Below are 25,325 nucleotides of genomic sequence, written 5' to 3' on the forward strand. Positions count from 1 at the left end.
CCGGAAATCGGATCAACTAAAAATTCAATAGCAGCTTATGGGAGCGTTATACCTTTCAGATGAAACTAAGTTTGCGAAAATCGGTTCAGCCATCTCTGAGAAATTTGTGTGAGTTTAAATGACACACACACATACACACACACACATACACACATACATACACACACAGACATTTGCCGATCTCGACGAACTGAATCGAATGGTGTATGACACTCGGCCCTCCGGGCCTCGGTTAAAAAGTCGATTTTTACAGTGATTGCATAGCCTTTCTTTATATGAGAAAGGCAAAAAGGTGCGAAATCGGCAAAGTCCCAAAAAGTCGATTTTCATAAAAAAAAATTTTCGAGATAACCTAAAATCTCGACGTTTCATGCATTTTAAAGATGTTTGACATCAAAAATACGAATTCGATTTCTGAAATTTCACGAGGTCCCCCCTTTGAAAAAAAAAATTGAGTTCCGGCTTATATGGGAATTTCATATGTGACCAGACGATTTAGTCTATATTTCCGGACCCATATAAGCGATCCGTACGAAATTTTATAGACATCTATGGGGATATTATAGCTATCATTCGGGACTAAGTTTGTGAAAATCGGCCCAACCATTTCCGGGAAACTGATGTGAGTTCGTAAATTTTGAAAGATGGCCGCTTTTCCCGGGCACTTCCGGAACCGTCTATGGTTGTCAATGTAGTCAACGAAAGTTTGGTTGGGCGTCGGTGACCTAGAACAGCAAATTTAAGTTGTTTGAGAGACATTTAGCGAAATTTTTACCTTTTTTGCTTTCATCGGAGTATCGGTTTGAATCACAATTTGCTATCTGATCGCACGCCACAACCTGTAACTCCGGAACCGGAAGTCGGATCGGGATGAAAATAGCCATTTACGGGGACGCAATACCTTTCATTTGAGGCCAAGTTTAGTCGAATCGGTCTAGCCATCTCCGTGAAACCGATGGGCTTCTGGAACCAATGATTATGGCCAATGTGGCCAAATAGACTTTGAATGGATGTTAGTGACCTAATACAACAAATCGAAGCAGTTGTGGTCATATTTTGGAAAATTTTTCACCTTTATACATTCATTGCAGAATTTATTAAAATCGACATTTTCTGCGTGTTCGTACTCATCACCCTGTAATTCCGGAACCGGAAGTCGGATCCATTAGAAATTCAATAGCAGCCTATGGGAACGTTGCACCTTTCATTTGAGACTAAGTTTGTCAAAATCGGTTCAGCCATCTCTGAGAAAAATGAGTGACATTTTTGGTCACATACACACACATACGCACACACACACATACATACATTGTTAGCGACAGCAACAGGGACTATGTCCGGTATGTACGGCTCACCTGGAGGGTACGAAGGACCAATGTTAGCGACAGCAACAGGGACTATGTCCGGTATGTACGGCTCACCTGGAGGGTACGAAGGACCAATGTTAGCGACAGCAACAGGGTCTATGTCCGGTATGTACGGCTCACCTGGAGGGTACGAAGGACCAATGTTAGCGACAGCAACAGGGACTATGTCCGGTATGTACGGCTCACCTGGAGGGTACGAAGGACCAATGTTAGCGACAGCAACAGGGACTATGTCCGGTATGTACGGCTCACCTGGAGGGTACGAAGGACCAATGTTAGCGACAGCAACAGGGACTATGTCCGGTATGTACGGCTCACCTGGAGGGTACGAAGGACCAATGTTAGCGACAGCAACAGGGACTATGTCCGGTATGTACGGCTCACCTGGAGGGTACGAAGGACCAATGTTAGCGACAGCAACAGGGACTATGTCCGGTATGTACGGCTCACCTGGAGGGTACGAAGGACCAATGTTAGCGACAGCAACAGGGACTATTTCCGGTATGTACGGCTCACCTGGAGGGTACGAAGGACCAATGTTAGCGACAGCAACAGGGACTATGTCCGGTATGTACGGTTCACCTGGAGGGTACGAAGGACCAATGTTAGCGACAGCAACAGGGACTATGTCCGGTATGTACGGCTCACCTGGAGGATACGAAGGACCAATGTTAGCGACAGCAACAGGGACTATGTCCGGTATGTACGGCTCACCTGGAGGGTACGAAGGACCAATGTTAGCGACAGCAACAGGGACTGTGTCCGGTATGTACGGCTCACCTGGAGGGTACGAAGGACCAATGTTAGCGACAGCAACAGGGACTATGTCCGGTATGTACGGCTCACCTGGAGGGTACGAAGGACCAATGTTAGCGACAGCAACAGGGACTATGTCCGGTATGTACGGCTCACCTGGAGGGTACGAAGGACCAATGTTAGCGACAGCAACAGGGACTATGTCCGGTATGTACGGCTCACCTGGAGGGTACGAAGGACCAATGTTAGCGACAGCAACAGGGACTATGTCCGGTATGTACGGCTCACCTGGAGGGTACGAAGGACCAATGTTAGCGACAGCAACAGGGACTATGTCCGGTATGTACGGCTCACCTGGAGGATACGAAGGACCAATGTTAGCGACAGCAACAGGGACTATGTCCGGTATGTACGGCTCACCTGGAGGGTACGAAGGACCAATGTTAGCGACAGCAACAGGGACTATGTCCGGTATGTACGGCTCACCTGGAGGGTACGAAGGACCAATGTTAGCGACAGCAACAGGGACTATGTCCGGTATGTACGGCTCACCTGGAGGGTACGAAGGACCAATGTTAGCGACAGCAACAGGGACTATGTCCGGTATGTACGGCTCACCTGGAGGGTACGAAGGACCAATGTTAGCGACAGCAACAGGGACTATGTCCGGTATGTACGGCTCACCTGGAGGGTACGAAGGACCAATGTTAGCGACAGCAACAGGGACTATGTCCGGTATGTACGGCTCACCTGGAGGGTACGAAGGACCAATGTTAGCGACAGCAACAGGGACTATTTCCGGTATGTACGGCTCACCTGGAGGGTACGAAGGACCAATGTTAGCGACAGCAACAGGGACTATGTCCGGTATGTACGGTTCACCTGGAGGGTACGAAGGACCAATGTTAGCGACAGCAACAGGGACTATGTCCGGTATGTACGGCTCACCTGGAGGATACGAAGGACCAATGTTAGCGACAGCAACAGGGACTATGTCCGGTATGTACGGCTCACCTGGAGGGTACGAAGGACCAATGTTAGCGACAGCAACAGGGACTGTGTCCGGTATGTACGGCTCACCTGGAGGGTACGAAGGACCAATGTTAGCGACAGCAACAGGGACTATGTCCGGTATGTACGGCTCACCTGGAGGGTACGAAGGACCAATGTTAGCGACAGCAACAGGGACTATGTCCGGTATGTACGGCTCACCTGGAGGGTACGAAGGACCAATGTTAGCGACAGCAACAGGGACTATGTCCGGTATGTACGGCTCACCTGGAGGGTACGAAGGACCAATGTTAGCGACAGCAACAGGGACTATGTCCGGTATGTACGGCTCACCTGGAGGGTACGAAGGACCAATGTTAGCGACAGCAACAGGGACTATGTCCGGTATGTACGGCTCACCTGGAGGATACGAAGGACCAATGTTAGCGACAGCAACAGGGACTATGTCCGGTATGTACGGCTCACCTGGAGGGTACGAAGGACCAATGTTAGCGACAGCAACAGGGACTATGTCCGGTATGTACGGCTCACCTGGAGGGTACGAAGGACCAATGTTAGCGACAGCAACAGGGACTATGTCCGGTATGTACGGCTCACCTGGAGGGTACGAAGGACCAATGTTAGCGACAGCAACAGGGACTATGTCCGGTATGTACGGCTCATCTGGAGGGTACGAAAGGCCAATGCTGGCGACAGCAACAGAGACAGCTCTGCTTAGTACGGGGCACTTGGCAAATGAGGAAAAAAAGACTGGTTCGGCGTATAAACTATATTTACTTCTATTTCGACCACGTGTACAATGTTTAATGAAAATTTTCTTACATTTTTCGGAAAACGCCTCCTGCGATCAAGTCTGCTATAAAGCAAAATCTTAGCTATAATCATAATTTTTTTTTGAATTCTCATGGCATACTAATTTCTAACATACATACACACATACATACACACACAGACATTTGCCGAACTCGACGAACTGAATCGAATGGTATATGTCACGCGGCCCTCCGGGCCTCCGTTAAGAAGTCGGTTTTCAGAGCATTTGCAATACCTTTCTATTGAGAAAGGCAAAAAGGGGATTTTGGGGGCAAAATGACTAAGTGCCCCACTTTTCCGTATTTTGCGAGAAACAGAAATATCTATTCAAATACTAAGGTTATTTCCTTTTAAAAAGAGGTATAAATTGTTATTTTCTAATTGCTACTTCAAAAGTTATAGCATTTAATATATTTTTCCTCCATATTTTCCCATAGCAGCAATTTCAAAAATTTCAAGCAAAGTGGGCGGGAGTCTAGAATTGTCCAAATGATGTGAAATTTGGCATCTTAGCTTACTTTGACAATTGTCACAATGTGAGAGGGCGGGTCTTTGAGAATACAAAAAAAACATTTTTTTGCGGTGCCCTAACGGACATCAACCCAGATAATGCCGTTTATTTATAACACTTTCAAATTCCATTTGATGGATCCCTATTTCACTGATTTAGTGTCATTTTGGGGTGTCTCTTTTTATCCAACAATTGAATTCGAGAAATTTCCACTTCATTGCTTGAACAATGAACTTCGCTATAAGCAAAATAAAAATACTAAAATTTTCGTTCGTTGCTTCGTTACATTCTTTTATTTTTTTCTATCAACTGTATTACAGTTCACTGGTTGTTGCCTTACCGATTTTAAAGTTCTGTTGCGTTACGATGAATCATTCACATTTCTGCACGAAATTAAAGCACTATCCCCGAAAACTTCACAAGACTATGCAAACTTTCGCTAAGTGAACATGAGCGCAGGATCTACAACCGTGTCCACCTCACCCTGCAAATATTTCTGTTTTCTCGGAACGGCCGTGCTCCATGCAGCACAAAGCAAATGCTTTTGCATCGGTGAACAAAATTCTGCACCAAGTTACATATTTAGCACAACCCAAACGAATGTATGATACATTCTGCGGTAAAATTATTCCGGTAGCTCTTCAACGACCCTGATGCTGCCACTGTAACCCGGTATGGGTTCAAAAATAGCCCATTCGGCAGAACTGAAAATGCAATTTTCGGTTGGCCTTCTGCAGCAGCTGCATCTGCAGCCTTTCAAAACCGAGCGGTTTGGGGTACACAATAAATTCAACTGGAGAGCGTTCTGCTTTGTTGGTGGGTTGCGAAATTGTGCACAATTTGAATTTTTTATGTTTTATTCCGCATGCATAGAACTAGGCACGTCGTATGACACACGGGCATTATAGCATTTATTTCGATTCTGAACGAACGGTACTGATGAATTTTTTGTTCTCTTCTTGCAGGTCAATTTATTTTCACCGGACATTTACGTACAGGCTTTGCCGGATATTTTGGAAGATTCGAGCACTAACATTTTCGGCATTGTTCGTGTGGAGGATAAGGATAAGGGAGTCCACGGGCAAATCAAAAGTTTGGACATAGTCGATGGTGATCCGGATGGCCATTTCCGTATAAAAACAACAACACGGCAAGGAGAATACGTAATAGAAGTTCATAGGTTGCTGGATCGAGAGACTGCTCCGCAGGGTTATAATCTGACACTTAGAGCAGTAGATCGTGGTATCCCTTCACGACAAAGCTACAAAGTGATACCGGTACATTTGGCAGACAGCAACGATAATGCTCCAGTATTCAACAGAGAAATTTACGAAGTTTCCGTATTAGAAACATCTCCACCCAACACTCCTGTGATAAGACTGAAAGTGACCGATCGAGATGAGGGTAAGAACGCTCAAGTTTTTCTGGAGATTGTTGGAGGCAACGAAGGCGGAGAGTTTAGGGTTAACCCCGAAACAGGAATGTTATACACAGCCGTTCCTCTTGATGCTGAGATGAAAGCTTTCTACACGCTGACCGTGTCAGCAATCGATCAAGGAAATACAGGTACTCGAAAGCAGTCTTCCGCAAAGGTGAAGATCAATGTTCAGGACACAAACGACAATGATCCGATTTTCGAAACTAACAACATGACAATATGGGTTGATGAAAATGAACCTGCTGGAACGACTGTCACGAAAGTGACGGCTCGTGACAAGGACTTAGGCGAGAATGCATACATATCCTATAGTATAGCGAATTTAAACGACGTTCCATTCGATATCGATCACTTTTCCGGAGTTGTGCGTACATCCAAACTATTGGATTACGAAAGCATGCGACGGGAGTATATTTTAAGAGTGCGAGCATCCGATTGGGGACTACCATATCGGCGGCAAACCGAAATGCAACTGATTATAAAGTTGCGTGATGTAAACGACAATCGACCACAGTTCGAGCGAATTGACTGTATTGGACGAATCCCACGGTATACTCCGATCGGGACAGAAATATTCACCTTGTCTGCGATGGATTTTGATTATGGTAGCGTAATCACGTACCGTATGGTTTCCGGGAACGAAGATGGATGTTTCAACTTGGATCCAGGAACGGGAATCATCTCGATTGGTTGTGACTTGAACGATGTCGGTGTTGAGTTTCGGGAGATAAATGTAACGGCGACAGACGGAACTCACTTTGCCGATACGGCGAGAATACAGATAAACTTGATACGAAACAAACGAAACCTGGGTGGAAACTTAAAAGCCGACGATGGTGCTAATTTTGAGTGTCGTGAAACTGGGGTAAGGCAAAGGCTTGTCGACATACAAGCATCCGCCGAGCGGAACAATATGCCCGGTCGGGACACCAGCAATGGTGATGACTTTGCCATGATGCCAAGCAGGTATGGAGAAAACGTCCATGCACCCGAATTCGTCGACCTTCCGCTAGAAGTGAAAGTCAACGAATCCATTCCACTAGGCACGACTATTACTTGGATAAAAGCGAGGGATCGCGATCTAGGCTACAACGGAAAACTTGTATTCGGAATATCCGGAGGTGATGATGACTCCGTCTTCCGTCTTGATCCAGACAATGCAGAGCTAAAAATAATAGGATATTTAGACCGTGAACGACGAGACGAATATCTTCTAAATATCACGGTGTACGATTTAGGAAGACCTCAGAAATCCATCTCCAAAGTGCTACCTATTACGGTTCTGGATGAAAACGATAATGTGCCACGTTTCGAAAAATCTCTCGCTAGCTTTCGTGTAACTGAGAATGCGTTGAACGGAACAATAATCTTCCGTGTGAATGCTACCGACGCCGATCTGGGAAACAACGCAAAGATCACATATGGTCTTATCACTGACACTAAAGATTTTCGCGTTGATCCTGAGACCGGAATTCTGTCAATAATCGCGCCGTTGGATCGCGAACGACACGAGGTCTATGAACTGAGAATTCGCGCAACCGATGGAGGTGGTGACCAGAACACTCCTGCCTTGTATTCGGAAGCATTAGTGAGAGTAACTGTTGACGATATCAACGATAATGCGCCCGAATTCAGTATTCAAAACTTGAACGTTCGTATTCGGGAAGATGTACCCAAAGGTACGGTGATATCAGTGGTGTCAGCAATCGATTTGGACAGTGGTCCTAGTAGTGAAATTCAGTACAGCTTCGGTGAAAATGGTGATGGTGAAGGTTCTTTCAAAATTGACAAGTTGTCCGGAACGATTCGGACGGCAAAGATGCTGGATTTCGAAGAGCGTCAGATTCATAGCTTGGTGGTGAAGGCTATTGACCGAGGAATACCTTCGTTATCTTCTGAAACCTCGGTGATTGTGGAAGTGATTGATGTTAACGAGAATCGGTACGCTCCACAGTTTGAAGATTTTGTACTAACAGGATCGATCACGGAGAATAAACCTCCCGGAGCACACGTGATGCAGGTTTTAGCCAAGGATCTTGATCCGCCTGGACCGGATTCCAGAGTGAGCTACTCGATCAAAGGTGGCGATGGTCTCGGCATTTTTGCTGTTGATAATGAAGGTATGTTTACAATAGCTCATTTTATTTTATACATCTAATAAGCGCAATCAATTCATGTCGAATCGAATGGCATGTCATGTAGGAATTTTATATCAATGTACATAGTTACGATGCGATCTGTTGGGCCAACCAATGCACGTAGAGAAAATCAACAGGCGATTGCTTTCAGTCAGCACGGTTTTCTATTACACCAATTTAGATTACGTGGAAACCTACATGCTATTTCCAGCACTTCGTACATCAGGTGGAAATGTAACGAATTTTATCTAAATACTAATTTGTGGAACGAGTCGTTTATTGAAAAATGTCGTTTCTTGTGCATTTTCACGCGAGGAATTGGGGAATCGAAAATCTGTTGCTGTTGATAGTAACACTTGTATATGCTTAGTAGTTGAAATCGATTCATGGCATGCGAGATCCTTTAGATCTTTTTGGACTAGGTGTGGGGCAAAAAAATGGTCAATTTTTCGAAATTTGACTTTCAGATTTCATTAAATTTCTCGCGATTGGTAACATCGATCCTGCTCATTTTAATCCCTTCAAATATTGGTTTATTTCTCAATTGTTTTACGATGTTGCTTCGGTCCAATATTTTTGAACATTTCATAATAAATCATACGTAAAAAGAAAAAAAAATATGATTCGCAATTTTATGTATTTCCTTTCACGAACCAAAAATGAGAATTTTTTTCAAATATATAAATTTTATGACTCCGTTTCATAAATCCGATCTGAGAATATTTCTGGAATAAATGCCTTTTAAGGGGTTACATTCAAACATATGACGGCGCCGGTGGTTGAGTGGTAAGCGTGACCGCCATTCAACCTCGGCTCTGTTCATATGTCGTCGCTGTTGTGCTATCTTATGACAAACGCCATTTTGGGGTAATCTGAGTTAGATATGCCACATGACTTGTCTAAAAAATCTCTACAAAGTGGCGTTTACAGAATTTTGACATGCTGCTTGGTTACTGAGATATAGCGAGAAACGCGCTGAGATTTTTTTTTTGCTTCAAATGACTGTGTCTGGGAACTGGTGTAACCCGAGACAGTTGGAGCCGGAGCCTAAATCAATATTTAGCGGATGGCTTCAGCGCCACTCCCGAAGGAGATCATTCGCCTTGTTCGGTTTTGCCCAGCTATTGAGACCCCCCGTACGGGCGGGTACCATTTGTCTCTGAGTTCTGGCTCCAGAATGGTCCAACTGAACTCAGGTACCTTGATTACCAGTCTGAAAACATTCGCTAGAAATCAACAACAGTATACAAAGAAGGCCTCAGACCGGTATAATTGATTAGCTCTAAAGCTTTTTATCATCACGGGCAAAGATCTACTCAAACACAAGGTCCCCAATCGTGGCCGATTTGGGAAAGGTGGAGTCGAAGGAAAAAGGAGTCAACTCTGCTCGCTAAAAAACGGAAACGACCGAAAATCGTGAAACTACCTACACCAGAAAATACCAAAAAATAGTTTACTGCAAAAAAACTGTTTAATCACTTCAACTCATAATTCGCTTACAAAAAAAATATTTATTGCATTACATGTTTCCCACGTGGGTTGATCGATAGTCGGTGCCCAGCAACTGGACGTATGCTGGCAACGACGCTGCTCCCTAGCTAGCGCGAATTTGACGGTCGTTGCTCTTCCGGATGGTTCACCGGGAACTTTGTAGCTAGATGGCGGGGTCAGAAGCGGTTGATGACGGATGATGATCGGTGTGACGGGATGCTGCAGCTTCAAACCTGCACGAAAAACACGCATCCATCGACAAGTTGGAATTAGGGCACGCACTGCACTGGCCACCATTTGCACCATACCTTAATTCGGGAATACCGACTCTAAACTACTGCTTCGATATGCGGGAAGCCACTTAACTTGTACGAGTTAGAACTGGGAAGGGAAAACCAATTACTGGCAAAACTGATATAGAGAATCTCACGATTTTTATCTTTTACCTATAAAACCACACCGAGGCGCGAGAAAAAAAACTAAACCACTCTTGCCTCTTCCACGATCCAGAACAAAGTGAAAAATCAGATCTGTGGAGTCCTCAGTTTAAAGCATGAGTCATATCTTCGTGACCGGAACTACGCAATCGTTCACGAAAAATCGTTTTTCTCGAAATGTGTAAAATGGCGCTTGTCATAAGATAGCTCAACAGCGACGACGTAGGATAATTTGGTCGATTTATATGATAGTTTTAGTATCGGTTCAAACCGTCCGCAATTCTGGCAGATTTCTGCCGGAATTCAGACTAGAATCTGCCCCAATAGTGGCAGAAACCGTCGGAATTACGGCTTTTTTACTGGGTAGGTTGGGCAGTGAAATAAAAGTTATGGACAGTTTCCGCATCCGGCACAGTTCCCGACCCGGACCAGTTCCTAAGCCCGGTCCTCTTGAATCCGAACCAGCGCCCGGATCCGGACCTGTTCCCGGATCCGGAACAGTCCCTGAATCCAGCCCAACCTCTTTTACCCTTACTAGGTCCGGACATGAACCAGGCCCAGACTTGGTGCTTAGATCCAGACAAGTGTCTGTATCCGGACCCTCGGTTCGGATGCGTGGATCCAAACCAAATGATTTGTGCAGTCGCCACCTTGCTCTTGACGTCCATGATAGAGAAGAAATTTCAATTTACTACCGACCGAAAAACCCTACCACTACTCCGAGTCAGTTTTTTTTCTGACTGTGCTTTTAAGCTAGCCGAGTGCGAGCCGATCTTCAAATACGGAATGCGTCGTGTAGAGTTAACGAAACTCGTTTTTATCCACATTGTGTTCACTTCGCTTGATGCGCAATACAATGTCAAACGAAGTGCTACATACTTCCAGACAATGCGACGCGTTAGTATTTATTGTATAAGAATTAATGAAACATGAGTGCGATGCAGAGATTTGAATGTGATTGTATTGCAGTTTGCGGAAGTTTTTGTTGCGACCGTCTTAGTATTAAACGGCTGGCTATTAGAGCATTTTTTTCTTATTACCGTAAAGATATTATGGCCGAGTTTTGGGTGTATCATTAGACCGGTTCCAGTGTGAAACTAAAACAATGAACTACACGTTCTGTAGCGTTTTATGTTATATAGGTGTTTTAATGTGGAACTAGAACTGATACAATTACAACCGCAGTACAGCGGTTTGATTCATAATTTACCAGATATACCTATTTATTGGTATTTATACCGATTTTTAACCTCAATACCGATATACCGATGAAGCTTCTAAAATACCGATTTTTAATTTTTTATGCTGATAAATACCGATTTTTCATTCGATAAAACTTTTTGATATAGCTTAGAGTGAAATTTTGGAAAGGGCACTAGCTTTTCTTAATGAAATACTACCAGAAATCCGGTTCAAATGCAATAACTGATTGATAAACCGATTAAGCTCAGTGAGTTTATATTACATTATATTACAACTTTTTGATTGCATACATAATATTCATACCGATAAATACCGATTTTTTATTTAAGGTTATACCGATATTTAATAAAACCATCTTACAATGCACCCCACTTTGCAAATCATTCTGTGACACCGTACTGGTATCCGAAAAATATGTACACGGTTTAACTGTGTGCGATGCCACCGCTGCCGAAAATGCATACCGCTTATTGTAGCGTCCAGATACATACATACACGCGTCATCTCTATTTATAAACTAACCGTAGGGTAAAGTGCCTATTTTCACCATACTAAGCGGGTGCCTAACTAATTCATTATTTTTTCGACCTACAATCAATGGAATGCGTAAACATTTACATCAACAGCTTTGATTCGTTGTTAAGAACCAATATAATAACACAAATGCGCTGAAAACAGTGAAATTCTCGTGTTTGAGCGCAACGAAAACTCGAATCGAGTGCCCCTATTGTTGCGCTACCATTTGACTCAATGCGTTAAACAAAGATGGAAGACACTGCTCTAACCAACGGCTTCAAATGAGAAGGGTGATAATAGAAACATGGCGAAAATGTGCGCATCACCCTAAATGATTTAGTCACTTAGGTGCGAGTGTGTACAAATGCTAACGTTGCCGAAAACCGACAGCGCTTAGTGTATCGTCCGGAGATGATCTTGTTCGTATGGGATACGAGCAACAACTGATTTAAATGGGCACGCGTCGCCTCTATTTATGGCTTTTCGTATTTGATTGAGCTACTAAGGTGCTTCCTATTGACGGCTCTGCCTGAGAAATCTGCCTCATGAAAGGAAAGTTTTCCCTTTTTCGTGAACTTTTTAATTTTAACAATCCTCAATATACCACTTTTATTATTTATTTAATAATTACCAATATTTAAGCTAGGTGTTTCTGAATCCGTTGGTGTATGAATGATTAAAATCCATCTAGTAATAGCGGAGCTATAAACGCGCAAACCTTACACAGTTTCGTTACATAGCAGATAATTTAGATTTTAGAATGACACCTAGCTCCAGACAGTGGAGGAAGACATTCTCAATGTCAAAAATATTAACTCAAGCTTCCTTTTTAGCGAATGCGAATTGCCGTGCCTTTCGTTTGACTTTCCATCAAATTTTGCACAGCCTTCTTGGTCACTTTCCTCGCTGCAGAACGCCAGTATGCCTTGAACTGCATCTCGCTGACAACTGTCTTTCGCGACTTCTTGAAGTTCCGCTTGCCGATTCCTAATACTTTTCTATTAGGTGGAGCTATGGTGTGATGGAAGCGTTTATGTCCTTGGGTACCACCTGGACGGTGTTCGCCACATACCACTTCATGGCTTTTTTACGTAATGGCAAAATACCAAATCCGACCAAAACAGAACAGAACAATTGTGTTGTTTGGGAAAAGGCAACATACGGTTTTACAGGTCCTCTCGCACATAAATTTCCTGGTTGGGATGTAAATGTCTTACTTCAGAATTGTGCCATTTATGCATCCACACTGAGATATGATATCAAAATGAGGATATGTCATTTCCATGGTTGTCCTGTAGCTCCGTCCTATCTCACACAATTTTGCGATTCTCAGTTTTCGTGAGCGTGCGCTAGGGGCGAATGTTTTTTGGGAGCACTTTTTTGAAAAATGTGTAAGCCGAAAAACAAGATTTTTGTTGGCAATAACAATTAATTAAATCAAGTGAATTTTCGCAATTTTGAATCTGCCGGACAATATCTTTTATTTAAGGGGGCGTATGGTGTATAGTGTAAAAATAATCGACATCTTTTTTATCTGTTAAATTGTTAGTATTGAACCTTTAGAAAGGTCTCCCGCAATCTCGCTGGCCACGCTGAGCTTCTTTTGTTTTGATCAGCGTTTTTTCCATGGTTTAATGACTAATTACAAGTCTAAGCTTTACAAAACTTATTGAATTTCCCGTATCAGATAATTTTATCGAGAGTTATCGAGTTCGCCGCGGAGCTCCTCGACTTGGAAATGGTTGGACGTCTACTCTTGGAATGCTCGTATGTGTGGCTCTGTGTGACTGAAAATATTTTTTTTTTGGAATTGCAGGTCGTCCAAAATATCGGAAATTCACAATTGATAGACGATGACAACTAAATTTTTTCACGGAGAGCGAAAATTGCTTGCATCTGCAGTCGACGATAGCTGCGATCCATTTTTGAGCTTTCAGGAAAACATAAGTTTTCGCAAATCGGTTGACAGATTTCGACATTATTGCTATTTTTAGGAAATTTCGCCTAGCTCTTACTTTTTATCGTATATTTACTACAAAGTTTTATATAACAAAGAGAACTTTTCATTTGACAATTCGAAATTTAGTGTTTGAATTCATTTCTATTGCAAAAAATCGGTAAGAAATGGGTGATCCGAATTGGAACAGGGTTGGGGCAATTCGGACCTTTCATGTACTTTAGTGCAAAACCGTTTATACATAATACGGAAAAAGATCGGAAAAAGTCGCCTTAGAAAAAAATGTGCTCAATTGATCAGGCTTTCAGGAAAAATATTTATTTGTGAATCGGTTGACATGTTCCAGTTATATAGCTCATAAACCGAATTGGCCCAGTTCTCCCTAAGCATTATTTTGCGGACAATCATCCTTTGACACACATTCATTCTTATTAAATCTTATTCAACATAATTTATTATTTATTGCGTGCTCTACTTTAAATCACCTGTCGCGTTCGGTTCGATTCCAAAGTCTCCCCCAGGCAGCTGTATCACACCAACGCATAAAAGATAATCTATTCTACCGCGAAAATGGCATTGTCACGATAGGAAGCTTGTGTGTTGGTGAAACTTTACCCGGGATATTTATCCGCGTGCCAGATATCCTGAATTTGGCGTCACAAATTTTTCAATTAATTAGAATTAATCACGTTATCGCGCTTGGGGGTAAATACTTGGGAATACACTATTTCACATTAACATCCGACATTTCACCGGGTCGGGTGAACATCATCTGGTCCGTTTAGAGTTACACGCATTGCCAACATTGAATTATTATTTAATCACATTGTCTTGTTTGTGCTAGAGAAACATGTACTGAATTCAAACATGAGATCCGAGGTACGCTCAGCTAAACTTGGCCCGAAGTTGGTTTGGGTGGGCGATAAATCTTCCGGAGTACGCTTACGTGGCTAGAGTCGAGGGAAGAAGCGTGAAATTCTGCTGTTACCATCAGACGCTTCTTTATTCATTACTCATAATAACTTATCTGCAGTGATAAAATCTCACGTTTGTCAGAAGTGGGTGCGACGGTTTTGCTACTGCTGGGGTAAACGGATAATTGTTGTCGCCTGGGTAAAATGGCACGAAGAAATATGGTCCCGCAGATATGCTATTGATTTCGACAGCAAAAAATGTTGATGGATTGATCTGAGGACGACATGATAAAGATGAGGAATAATGGAGGTTTTCAATCGGGAATTCACTTTGAACAATGACGCATAGTACGCGATTTGTATCATGCTAGTGCCCCAAGGTTAAACGTAATCGGGATCTCAAGCATCGGTTATTGATCATTATTTGTCATTGATCAGCTCAATTAACCATTAATTTCAAAACAAAAATTGCCCCCCCCCCCGGTATCGATGCATATATTATAAATTTTAAAGATATCTCTTTGTCCAGAGACTCTCAAATATAATTGTCTCCATTTTCAGCAGTGAGAGGAATTTATAAATTCAATTCCCTTTGCAAACCGGAACGCAAATACACCTGTGTATTGAATTAAACAGACTGATTAAGCAAAACAGTAACAGAATGAAGCAGTTGGTTAGTTTGCTGTGTCTCTGTGCCAAACTCAACCACATTTCGGCTTTACTCAGACGGAGCGACGGATTCAATGGAAATTACGAAATAATGCGTTGGTTCGTGCCATCGTAGTCCATTTTTCGAAAAGGTCTGCCAATCCCAAAAGGTAAGAGGTGTCCGACGATAAGCTTACTCTTCGTTAATAAAAGTGATGTTCGAACTCGATAGCTATTCGGTACAGGCCCCCAGAGGCTACCACTGTGCTAGCACAAAGCTGTTTGGAAATTTGAACAAACCCGTTCGATGCAACATTGGCATGAACGAACAGTAAGTTTCGGTACTAGGTACGCACAGCCCAACGACCATCAGTACTCCCCGCTAGGATTCAGAAGGGAGTCAGATATATGCATACTATGCAAATCATTTTGATATTAAAACTATAATATGCGTATGCATTATTCATTTTCCATTTCACCGATTTCCAGAAACGTGCAACAGAATCATTCAGAATTGTCCCAGCTCTGCTCGGTGCAATTTTGTGCTGTAGCAACAGTTTCAAGCTGCCCTATAATAGAAGTTGATTCCACTTGTAAAGAAATGTGTGACTGGGGATGTAGTGGAATATTGCCATCAATCCGTTAATTAGTCTACTGATGTTGATTTTAATAAACGTGAAATTAAAGATAACAGACTAATGAATGTGGTATTCTCTAGGGTCAGCTTTTGCAGCTTAATCTTCAAAATGACTTACGTATACAGTGATGGACAGAGAATTAGCACATTTACTTATATTTCCGTTTCAGCGAGTGTGGAGCGGGTTATAGTTACTTCACAGTTTCAAACACCTTGTATGCGTGCAATCTACCTATCCTTTTTGTAGATGAATTAGTGAATGCTGCTATATTCTGCTTGCAGCTGATATTCAGAGGAAACACGTATTCACATAAAGTAAGCTTTAAAATATTTCTGAACATTTTCTGAATAATATCGTTTATCGTTGGGATAAAGCACGTCATGCACCGACGAGCCCAGAAAATAAATTTTCCACTTGAAATATTACAAAAAAGCGTTAAAAAATTCGGAATATGCCAGACGTTTCAGGAAGCGGTTATATAATGCAATATAACATTTTGAGCAACGGATTACAACCCCTCCACGATAAACGACATGTACTGAAGATCGTCTTATCAACAAGGAATCAAAAACTCTAGCACTTTCGTCGACTAAAATCAAAAACATCGTAGAATAAATTTTTCTAAATTTGGACGGAAATAAGTCTGCAACTTTATGGAGAAATGGTTTTTGAGGCGGTAAGCCGAAATTTAATAGATTTGGGTCGGACAGTTAATGTTACGTTTAATTTCCTGCAAAGAGAAAATATATTCCTCAGTATAGGTATTATAAAATCAGTACCACGTGGTGGGGGTTGTATTGCGCATGCTTTTTCTTGGCTTGCTATGGGACCAATCGGGAACATTGATGGCAGAATGGATCAGCATCAGTACAAGCATATATTGTAGGATCATCTACCGGTCTATGTGATGAACATTTATGCATGATAATGACCTTACCCGATCAGAAAGAAATAACAAAATTATTACATACTGAGTTACTTTGTTATGATAACAAGTTGTGTTACAACTTTTGTCTCGTTAGTTGGTAAAATAACAGAAAACATAACAGAAATTCTTCTAGTATATATCAAAAATATGACAACCTAGGTTTCTATCAGAATTATAACAAAATTTGTTAGGTTCACCTACGGCCAATATAGCTTTTATTACCTATTGTATAGTGTCAACAAATTTAGCGTGCAGGTCTAAAAATAGAATTGAATAGAAAAATATAGCATACATTAAGGCGTTTTTCGTTTGGAAGCAAAAAGCTTTATGTAGCAAAAGCTTTCTATAGTTTTGTCAAATGATTGCATACATGCTGGCTGATTGTTATTATGAATATATGACACGCTGATTGTTATTTGTGGATATAGCGATTTGAACCTGGGTATTCTGAGTTTTATGGGGGTGTTTCCTGCATGAACCAACGACGTTGCTTTCGACCGATGTTTAATGTTAGCATAATATTCTACGCATTCATCAAGGGCAAAACGATTATAGATGCAGAAGATGTTTCCAGAACGCACACATTGAACTTTGCCAAAGCCAAAGAACTGTTTGTTTTCCTTGTATAATACGCTTTGTTTTCATATAGTTTTGCTCACTACTACAGCTGGTTATATTACGATAGACTAAATAGCTTTATAATATCTTTTCAGGTTAGGAAAGTGGGGCTATTTTTAGATTCAGAATAGTGCGCTTCGGTGCTTCTCTTGTACGTTAACATGATTTACACGATTTTTAGAAATAATGTCGATGCGATATGGTAACATTTAGCGGATAATTTACCTACATTATTTTACGGAGAATACGACAAATGTTACTTATGATTCCGAATAGATTCAAAGAAACAGATACCAAAGTTGCAGGCTTGCATTTTGAGGTTTCCAGTAAAGTCGCTTTCGGGGTTTTGTTATTGGTATTTTAAATATGGGGAAGATTAAGCAAACCAGTACAATTATCTCACATATAATAAATTCGCAGAAATACAATTTTTTACAATAGTTAAATCTATCAACTGCGAATATTATAACAGATAATCATAAAATTCGAGAAATTGTTGAGGATTCTTCGGTGTGACGAATTTTAGAATATTTCATGTTTTCTAAAATACATTTTCTTTTCTAAATTTTATTTAGTTTTAAGGAGGAAATTATTCATTATGTTTACATTAAAGTTTTTAGCTATTTCAAGCACCATCTAAAACACACATTTAAATGCAAACAATAATACCAGCTGGGATATGTATATATTCAGAGATTTCTGGGCCATTTTGAAATATTGATAGCTTTATGCAGCATACTCACAAATATTAATCTTTGAACAATTTGAACAGGTCGAATTATTCGTTTTTTTACTTTCTACAAAATGAATCAAGTATCTTGATTATTACGAAAATTTGTTAGTTCGATGTTTTTTTAGGCGAACGAAGCACCATCGAATACAACGGAAACATTAGTACATATGCGCATTCAAAGTAATTGTCAGTTCATTGTATATGTAAAACTGTCTTAGGTGGAATGGAAAGATACAACAATCTCAAACTCAAACATTTTTATGCGGGGGTTTAAAGAAAAAATATTACAATGCTTTGGTGATTCGGAGAACGCACAAAATCAGATACCCACAAACTGGACAAGTTTCGGTTGTTTATGAAAAACTCGCATAAATTGGTGAAATCAGACTGAAGATCCTCGATGATCCTCAAAATTCATAACGATATTGCGGAAATCTATACATATCAGTTTTTTAAGTTCTGAAAATTCGTTTTCGCAATATGCACAATTAATTAAAAGAAAATTATTTATATAATCATTTGACTAAACCATAACAAATAGTTTAATAATGCTTTTTTATTTGAATCCGCGTTTCTTTATTTCATCTGGAGTGCTTGATACTTCCTGCATCTTCTTTAAAATAAGTTTTATATGAAAATTATATTCTGTAGAATAGCCTGTTGTTAACTTGCGATTCTAAAACTTTTTGAATAAAGGCTTCAATATTGAAATCATAAGCCACATATTCGAAATAGCGTGTCAGACGAATGTCTCAGAAAATAGGTAATCTCTTAATCAAAATGCAACCAAGTAAGTTAAACACTTTATTTTGAAGTTTTCCAACCACTTGCATCTAAAATTTATCTATTCTCAAAATCGTGGAACTTTGAATATCCATGTGGAAAACGCAAATATAAGGAAATCAATAAAAATTTCGAAAATTTGCTTTAAATGTTGAATAAATACGCATAAAAATAGGCTTCAGCGTATTAGCAAATAGACGGTCATTTGTGTAATATAATAATCATTCAAAGTTGATTGATTGATTTGTTTATTGGGGCTTTAACCAACTGGTCATTTGCCCGCTTTACAGTTAGCGTTCAAAGAAAATATTATTTTAAACCTTGAATAAGGAAGAAACGTGGACAACCGTACCGATCGTTTTAATTTAATGGGGGTTTAATAAATCGCTCGGAGTGACTTGGCTAAGAAGGTTAATGTCGCTCCTTTGGTCCTAAGTTCCTGGGATGGGTCAGAGATTATTAGTCCTGCCTTGGCTAATAAGCCAACGTTATAGCACCTGTACTCGCTCTCTGAAATAACGATAGAGAGCATTGGCGAAATCAAACATAAAAACGAAGAAAACCATCAAACAACTCCGAGAACAGAAAAAAAAATCCCTCGAAAACACTTCCAGAAAAACAAAATTTCAATGGCTTTCTTATTTAGTGCGTGTAGGTGTCAGCACATCCGAACAGGCGGAGTACAAACTTACACTCATGTCATATCTTACAGTCGTACACTGCCCATGATCGCAAATCAGTCCCATAAATATTGGAAATCTCATAAAAAAGGGGCCAAATATGCGACCATGGGCAGTATAAAGCAATTAAAATATTAACCGGCACTAGTTATTTAGGGTAACGAACCAATTTTGGAACCCCTAGAGGAAGTGAAATTACGTTAACGTCAATAATATTTGCTTGCTTATGTTTTTTAATGCAATACATGCACGAGTCTGCTCCAAAATTACTGTCCTTGAAAGAAAACTGTCAATGGATGTTTTATACATTGACATAAACTCGAAAGTGACATTTCTTTCCAGGATGGATTTTCCACATTTCGGACCATTCCACAATAAAACATTACAAAGAAACCCTTTCAAACACGTAACATGCATAATACCAAATTAGACAAACTAATTGAATCAATAAAAAATATTATAATTTTATATTTAAATCCAATTTGAAAATGTCCACTGGTTCATCTTGGCTATCGTTGAAATATGAAACGTTTTAGGTGATTTTTTTTAAAGTTGTGTATTCTGTTTAATTTTAACCCTTTCATGCCCAACTTTTTTCTAGTGCATGTAGGGCTCTAAAACTATTTTTCCTGGAAAACGGTGGGTTCAAGAAACACGAAAAGATTTTTTTCATACAGATAAGTGCTTCCCTCGCAGTGCTAGAAGCTGCTCGATTTTTGCCTTTCAATGCCCAAAACATTTCTGCAAGAATATTTACAATAGTCCAATTGCGTGGTAAACGTAGCCAAAGACAGTCTAAATTGATAACGATAACACAACGAAGATGCATGAAAAAATCATTTTCCGTCGTCAACGTAAACTATCCCAACATTGCTCCATCGGAATCCAATCGGACTAATTACAATAACTTCAGTTATAGAACTGATCCTTGTAACTGTTTATACTCAAATGAAAGGCAATAGTCACATTTATTATCCTTACTAGATTTTATGATCTAATCTTGCATTAATGAAAAGTTATAGCTGTTTAAAAACGTTGTTGTCCTCAAACAACTAGGGCATGAAGGGGTTAAACACCTAGAGATGAACTAATGATATTGAAACTTAATAGACAACCCAAGGAATGTAATTGTTGCATGAAACCAAACCAATGAAGAGAAACCTAGCAGTGCAGGAGGCAAATACATTAACATGGTCCAAAATATGTAGGGGTCCAAATTAAATTGGTTACCATATACCTCGAAAATACACTAAACCAAGAATGTTTTTTCTAGTTGTGTAACAAATTGCATTGCGTTTTTACTTAGTTTTTTGTAAAATGAAGTATTTGGTATGTTTCATATATTTAAATACCAACTATTTGCGAAGCGCATCGGGTTACAGCTATTATTGTAATAATATTACTAAATGTTTTCCAACCCATTTCAGTGTGTAACATAGTTGTCAAAATCACACCCGAACTCATAAAGCCCATTCTGCCAGAAAACAAGTTACTTTGACACCAGCAACCAACGATGCATACCAATGAAGGTTAGTTATTTCATCAAAATTCCGAAACCAACACATGTGGATTAAACGGGTGTAATACGCCTTCCTTTTAGAAAAAAAGGGTTGTATGGTTATTCATATCTTTCAAACGTCGTGGTAAAAGTAATATTTCAAAAATACATTAATTCTAGTTTCTTGTTTGACTCAAGGCAAATAGCCCCTGTTCATTTTAAATAGTTGATAAAAGCTTTCGAATGGTGTGGGCTGGGCCCCATTGCGGAAACATCTAGAGGTTGCATTTTATGAAAAATGTTGCGACATTTTACTCGGTCAATACCAATTTTCCAATTTGATATTTTCCCTTTCTTGCAATGACATTTGAATTCCGTATCTGAACCTAAAAAAATCGACAATAACGTAAATGAAGGATAATATAGATAGCAGCTAGTCTCGTGAACATTTCAAATGCTGCTGGGAGTCGAAAAACTCTGCCGGCTGAATCTTCTTGCATGCGCAAGTGACGTGGTTTCCGATGTTCGAAGCGAAAGAGTTGGATGACGTCAATGAAAAATTTTCAGCCATTCTGACCAGGCAATTTTAAGTCGTTGGTCGAACGGATGCTGAATGCTATTTTCTCGTCCATTAGGTATGTTAGGTTGCGCATGTCTCTTGCACTTAACTCATAGAAACATTCTCCCAATTGTATACCGTACATTACAAGCTGCTCATGCTGTCTAAGAAATACAGTTGTGAAACTTCCTACATTTTAAGAAGATCTGCAAGAGTGCCATAAAACCGCAATTGTTACTAGGGTAAGAACCTCAGTTGTTTTCATTTCTTTCGTATTCTTAGTATTACCCGGGTCGAACATTTTAACCTGTTTACCCTACCGTGAACTGACATTGTCCCTAGAAACGAACCAACTCCATACTGAGGTTTGCTAAGGGAAAACAAAAGGGGCATGAAATAATTTATTTCGCGCAACGTATGTGCAGTGCACCACAAACACAGCGAAGTGGAAGATCTAAAAAATGGCAAGTCTACCGGCTGTTGGTTCGGCATGTGGTGCCCAAGCTTTGTCGGGGATACTTTTATTCGACCACTTAGGGCGTGTTTTTATGTCAGCGAAAGGCACTGGGCGGTTGCCAATGCAAACCGGCATTGCGCCGAGGAACTTAGTTACCATTACGACTTGGGTTTTACCCAGCGGGAGAGAATTATTGCTGTAGAACTATGAGAGGCCAAATAATTATATTGTAATTATCGCCTATGTGCACCGACTGCGGTCAGTAAGCTTTTGCGGGGAAAACTAGTACGATTCATATTAGGCTGTTTCTGTATACTGTGTTTACGCCATAACTATTTTTAATACTATTTGGAGTATATGAGAATAATTAATAAATTAGTCATGACGCAAAATCATTAACTCAATTGTAGGCAGTCATTTTAAAGGTTGCTTCATCTACCATTGGGACAGTAAATCAAGTCACCCAATGTCAAAATCGATCCCATAAAAACAAATCTGAATGCAACGGTGGCACTATTCATTTCCAGCCATCGTCCAACAAATAAATTTTCTATGCAAATTCGATAGTGGTTCATTTCTGACTGGCATGCTGTAGGCTTTCCGGTCACTGTTAGCTCATCGTCTAAAAGCCGGATCCAGTTTGTTCTTGCAATTTACGGATTTGAACTTGTCGCTGAGTGTTGAACATGCAAACAAGCCATGTACCGTTTCTTTTTTCTTTTCCGCGATTCCCAATCCAGAGCCTCGCGAAAACAACGTAAATGATCAAAACAAATAACTGGCTTTTAGCAGATTGGAATGCAGCAGCTTCCGTTTGCCGTGTCAAAAGTGGAGCGTGACGTTCTTGGTTTTTTGCAGCCCGAAATATTCGTTCCCGGCTGTTCCCGGCTTTCTTCCGTACGAGAATGCAGCGCTTCTGTTTGTCTTGTTCATTAGTTTCCGTTATTCTTTCGATGCTTTTGCTACCAAGCAAGCGTTCCTGTGAACATTGGAAGTTTCAAAACTCCATCAGTCTGCAGTTGGTTGCCTTATTACAAGGCGGCGAAAAATCATCACACACCGCAAGAGAAGGATTCGAAGGAAATAAAAAAAACTTCGTGCGGACAGTACCGTCTTTATGCATGGGCACACTGGGCCAGGGTCAGGGGCCCCGGGAATTTGGGAGCACCCAACTTAGGGTGAATTAAAATCATTCTGTAAACTGTATCCCAAAAAAAAAGTCACACTCAATCGTTTAGCATGTGAGTGACAATGGATCAGTAGAAGCATGGAATCGTACATTGCACTTTATCCTATTTGATTCAAAAGCATCAGATAATCAAACTGGGTTACGGTAGCGGTAAAAAAACAAGGCACTGCATGACCAGGATAGTTTTGAACAAATTTAAACGTTCATTCACCATCCAGCTTCAATTTACTGTGAGCAAAACAATGAAATGTTTCGTACAACACGTATAAAAAGTTCGAAAGGCACCAAGCAGGAGCGGCAACCAGGTGACATTGGCGAAACTTGCACAAGGAGCTATACAGAAAATGGAAGAAGCTTTTGTCGCAATTCGTTAAAAAATCATTGTTTGGCAAGCGATTCGCGGAGGTGGCAAATATTCAGTTCTTCACCACGTCTGGGACCGTGAACGGACCAATTTCCTCCAAAAGTTACATCTAGACTTCTTGAGGTCTCACGAAGACTCGATGCTTTCTCGGCCGGATTTGGCATATTTATCTATGACGTTTAGACTGGTAGAGAAACAATAGTTCTATTTTTTGCTACACTCCGCCCTATAAAAAACATGTAGGACGTCGTGAATGCAAACGTTCGTAAAACCCCAAAAGTGTTTGAAATTGCCATTGTGAAAGTGTGATTGAAATAGTCTATACAAATCGACATTACCTTTACCATAAATCTGAATTTTAGAAGTCAAATGAAATGTGTGTACTTTTTTTCGGGTGATCCCAATATTTTAGCCAAGCAAATTCTTGTGTTGCAGAAATCTAACGATTTTAAATTTGAATTTCAGTTTCGCTGAGCCTAATTCAAAATCTCAGTTTAGGGTCAAATGATTGAATGCATAAGCATATTATGCATCACAGTGACGTGCACGAATCAGGAATCATTTTATATTGGCTCAAATGGAGCGTTCTCAGTATATAGTCGGGGATTTGTACCTCCGGGCAACGTGCACTCGATGTGCTTTCTATTTAGACTGTTTTACATGACTGTCATTGAAATTCATTGTAATAGGGACGAATAATTTCAATGTTTCTTTATGAATATGGCATATTTTAAAATTCGTTTCCGTAACAATTACGGTGTTGAACAGATATTTCGAATGGTGAAAGTGATAATTATTGTTATTATTCAAATTTATTTTCTGTCGGTCTCTTTCTGCATTGTGTGCCTATTATCAACACCAGAGAGGTGATCATAAGCTTGCCACTTAACCACCAGCGCCGTCTTCGACATACCAATTGTGAATATGTAGACTATTATTATTACTTAAAATGCATGTGTACGCATTCTTCACCTCCTCGATCCGGTCTCAATAAACGAATGCACAAAACGTCTGCCAGCATATACAACAAAAACCTACATCACCAACAATTTGTGCAAAAAGGCACAATATTTCAAGAAATCGTTATCTATTCCTGCAGCATAAAATACGACCATCCAAAATGAATGAGTCTCAAGACGACTCACACACTTATACACACAAAAAATATTGGTAAAAGCAATATTTTATCAAAAACAACCAACACCTTCTTTTAAGTTGAAAGTAAAACTTATAAATTAATCAAGAATAATAATCAGAATAAAAGTTTTCCTTTCAATTTATTAAAGAATAGTAATTAAAATAATTTTCAAACTAAGAGTATATGTTGGTTTTTTTCTGCTAAGAGCGAAAAACTGTAATTTTTACCAACATTTTTTTCTGTGTGTGCGTTCAATATAATATCAATTGATTTCAAAGGCTTTAATATTCAATATTGCCATTTGTAAACGAAATGGCATTTTCATTAAGAAAAAATTTGGCTTTTTCCAAAGTTAGAAATAGACATTATCCAGCTTCATCATATCAGAAACAGCAGGAAATTTAGAACAACACGGAACGAAATATTATAATTCTTGTGACTCCAGTAGTCTTAGCTATGAAATACGCAAACAAAACATATATTTACGATCTGAATTTTATTGGGCTATCGCTACACATTTTTCGTAAATTCTCATAGTGT

At 40.2% G+C, this 25,325-nt stretch overlaps 1 protein-coding gene across 13 annotated transcripts in view; it reads left to right on the forward strand.

Moving 5' to 3' along the window:
* LOC131688555 (fat-like cadherin-related tumor suppressor homolog) overlaps positions 1–25,325 on the forward strand; it is a 690,234-nt gene that overhangs the window by 359,355 nt on the left and 305,554 nt on the right. For all 13 annotated transcript variants that reach the window (XM_058972873.1, XM_058972872.1, XM_058972882.1 and 10 more), the window contains one exon: positions 5,424–8,016. In XM_058972873.1, coding sequence (XP_058828856.1) covers positions 5,424–8,016 — 2,593 coding nt within the window. The remainder of the gene's footprint in view (positions 1–5,423; positions 8,017–25,325) is intronic.

The sequence above is a fragment of the Topomyia yanbarensis genome, chromosome 3, assembly GCF_030247195.1.
Source record: "Topomyia yanbarensis strain Yona2022 chromosome 3, ASM3024719v1, whole genome shotgun sequence".
NCBI lineage: Eukaryota > Metazoa > Arthropoda > Insecta > Diptera > Culicidae > Topomyia > Topomyia yanbarensis.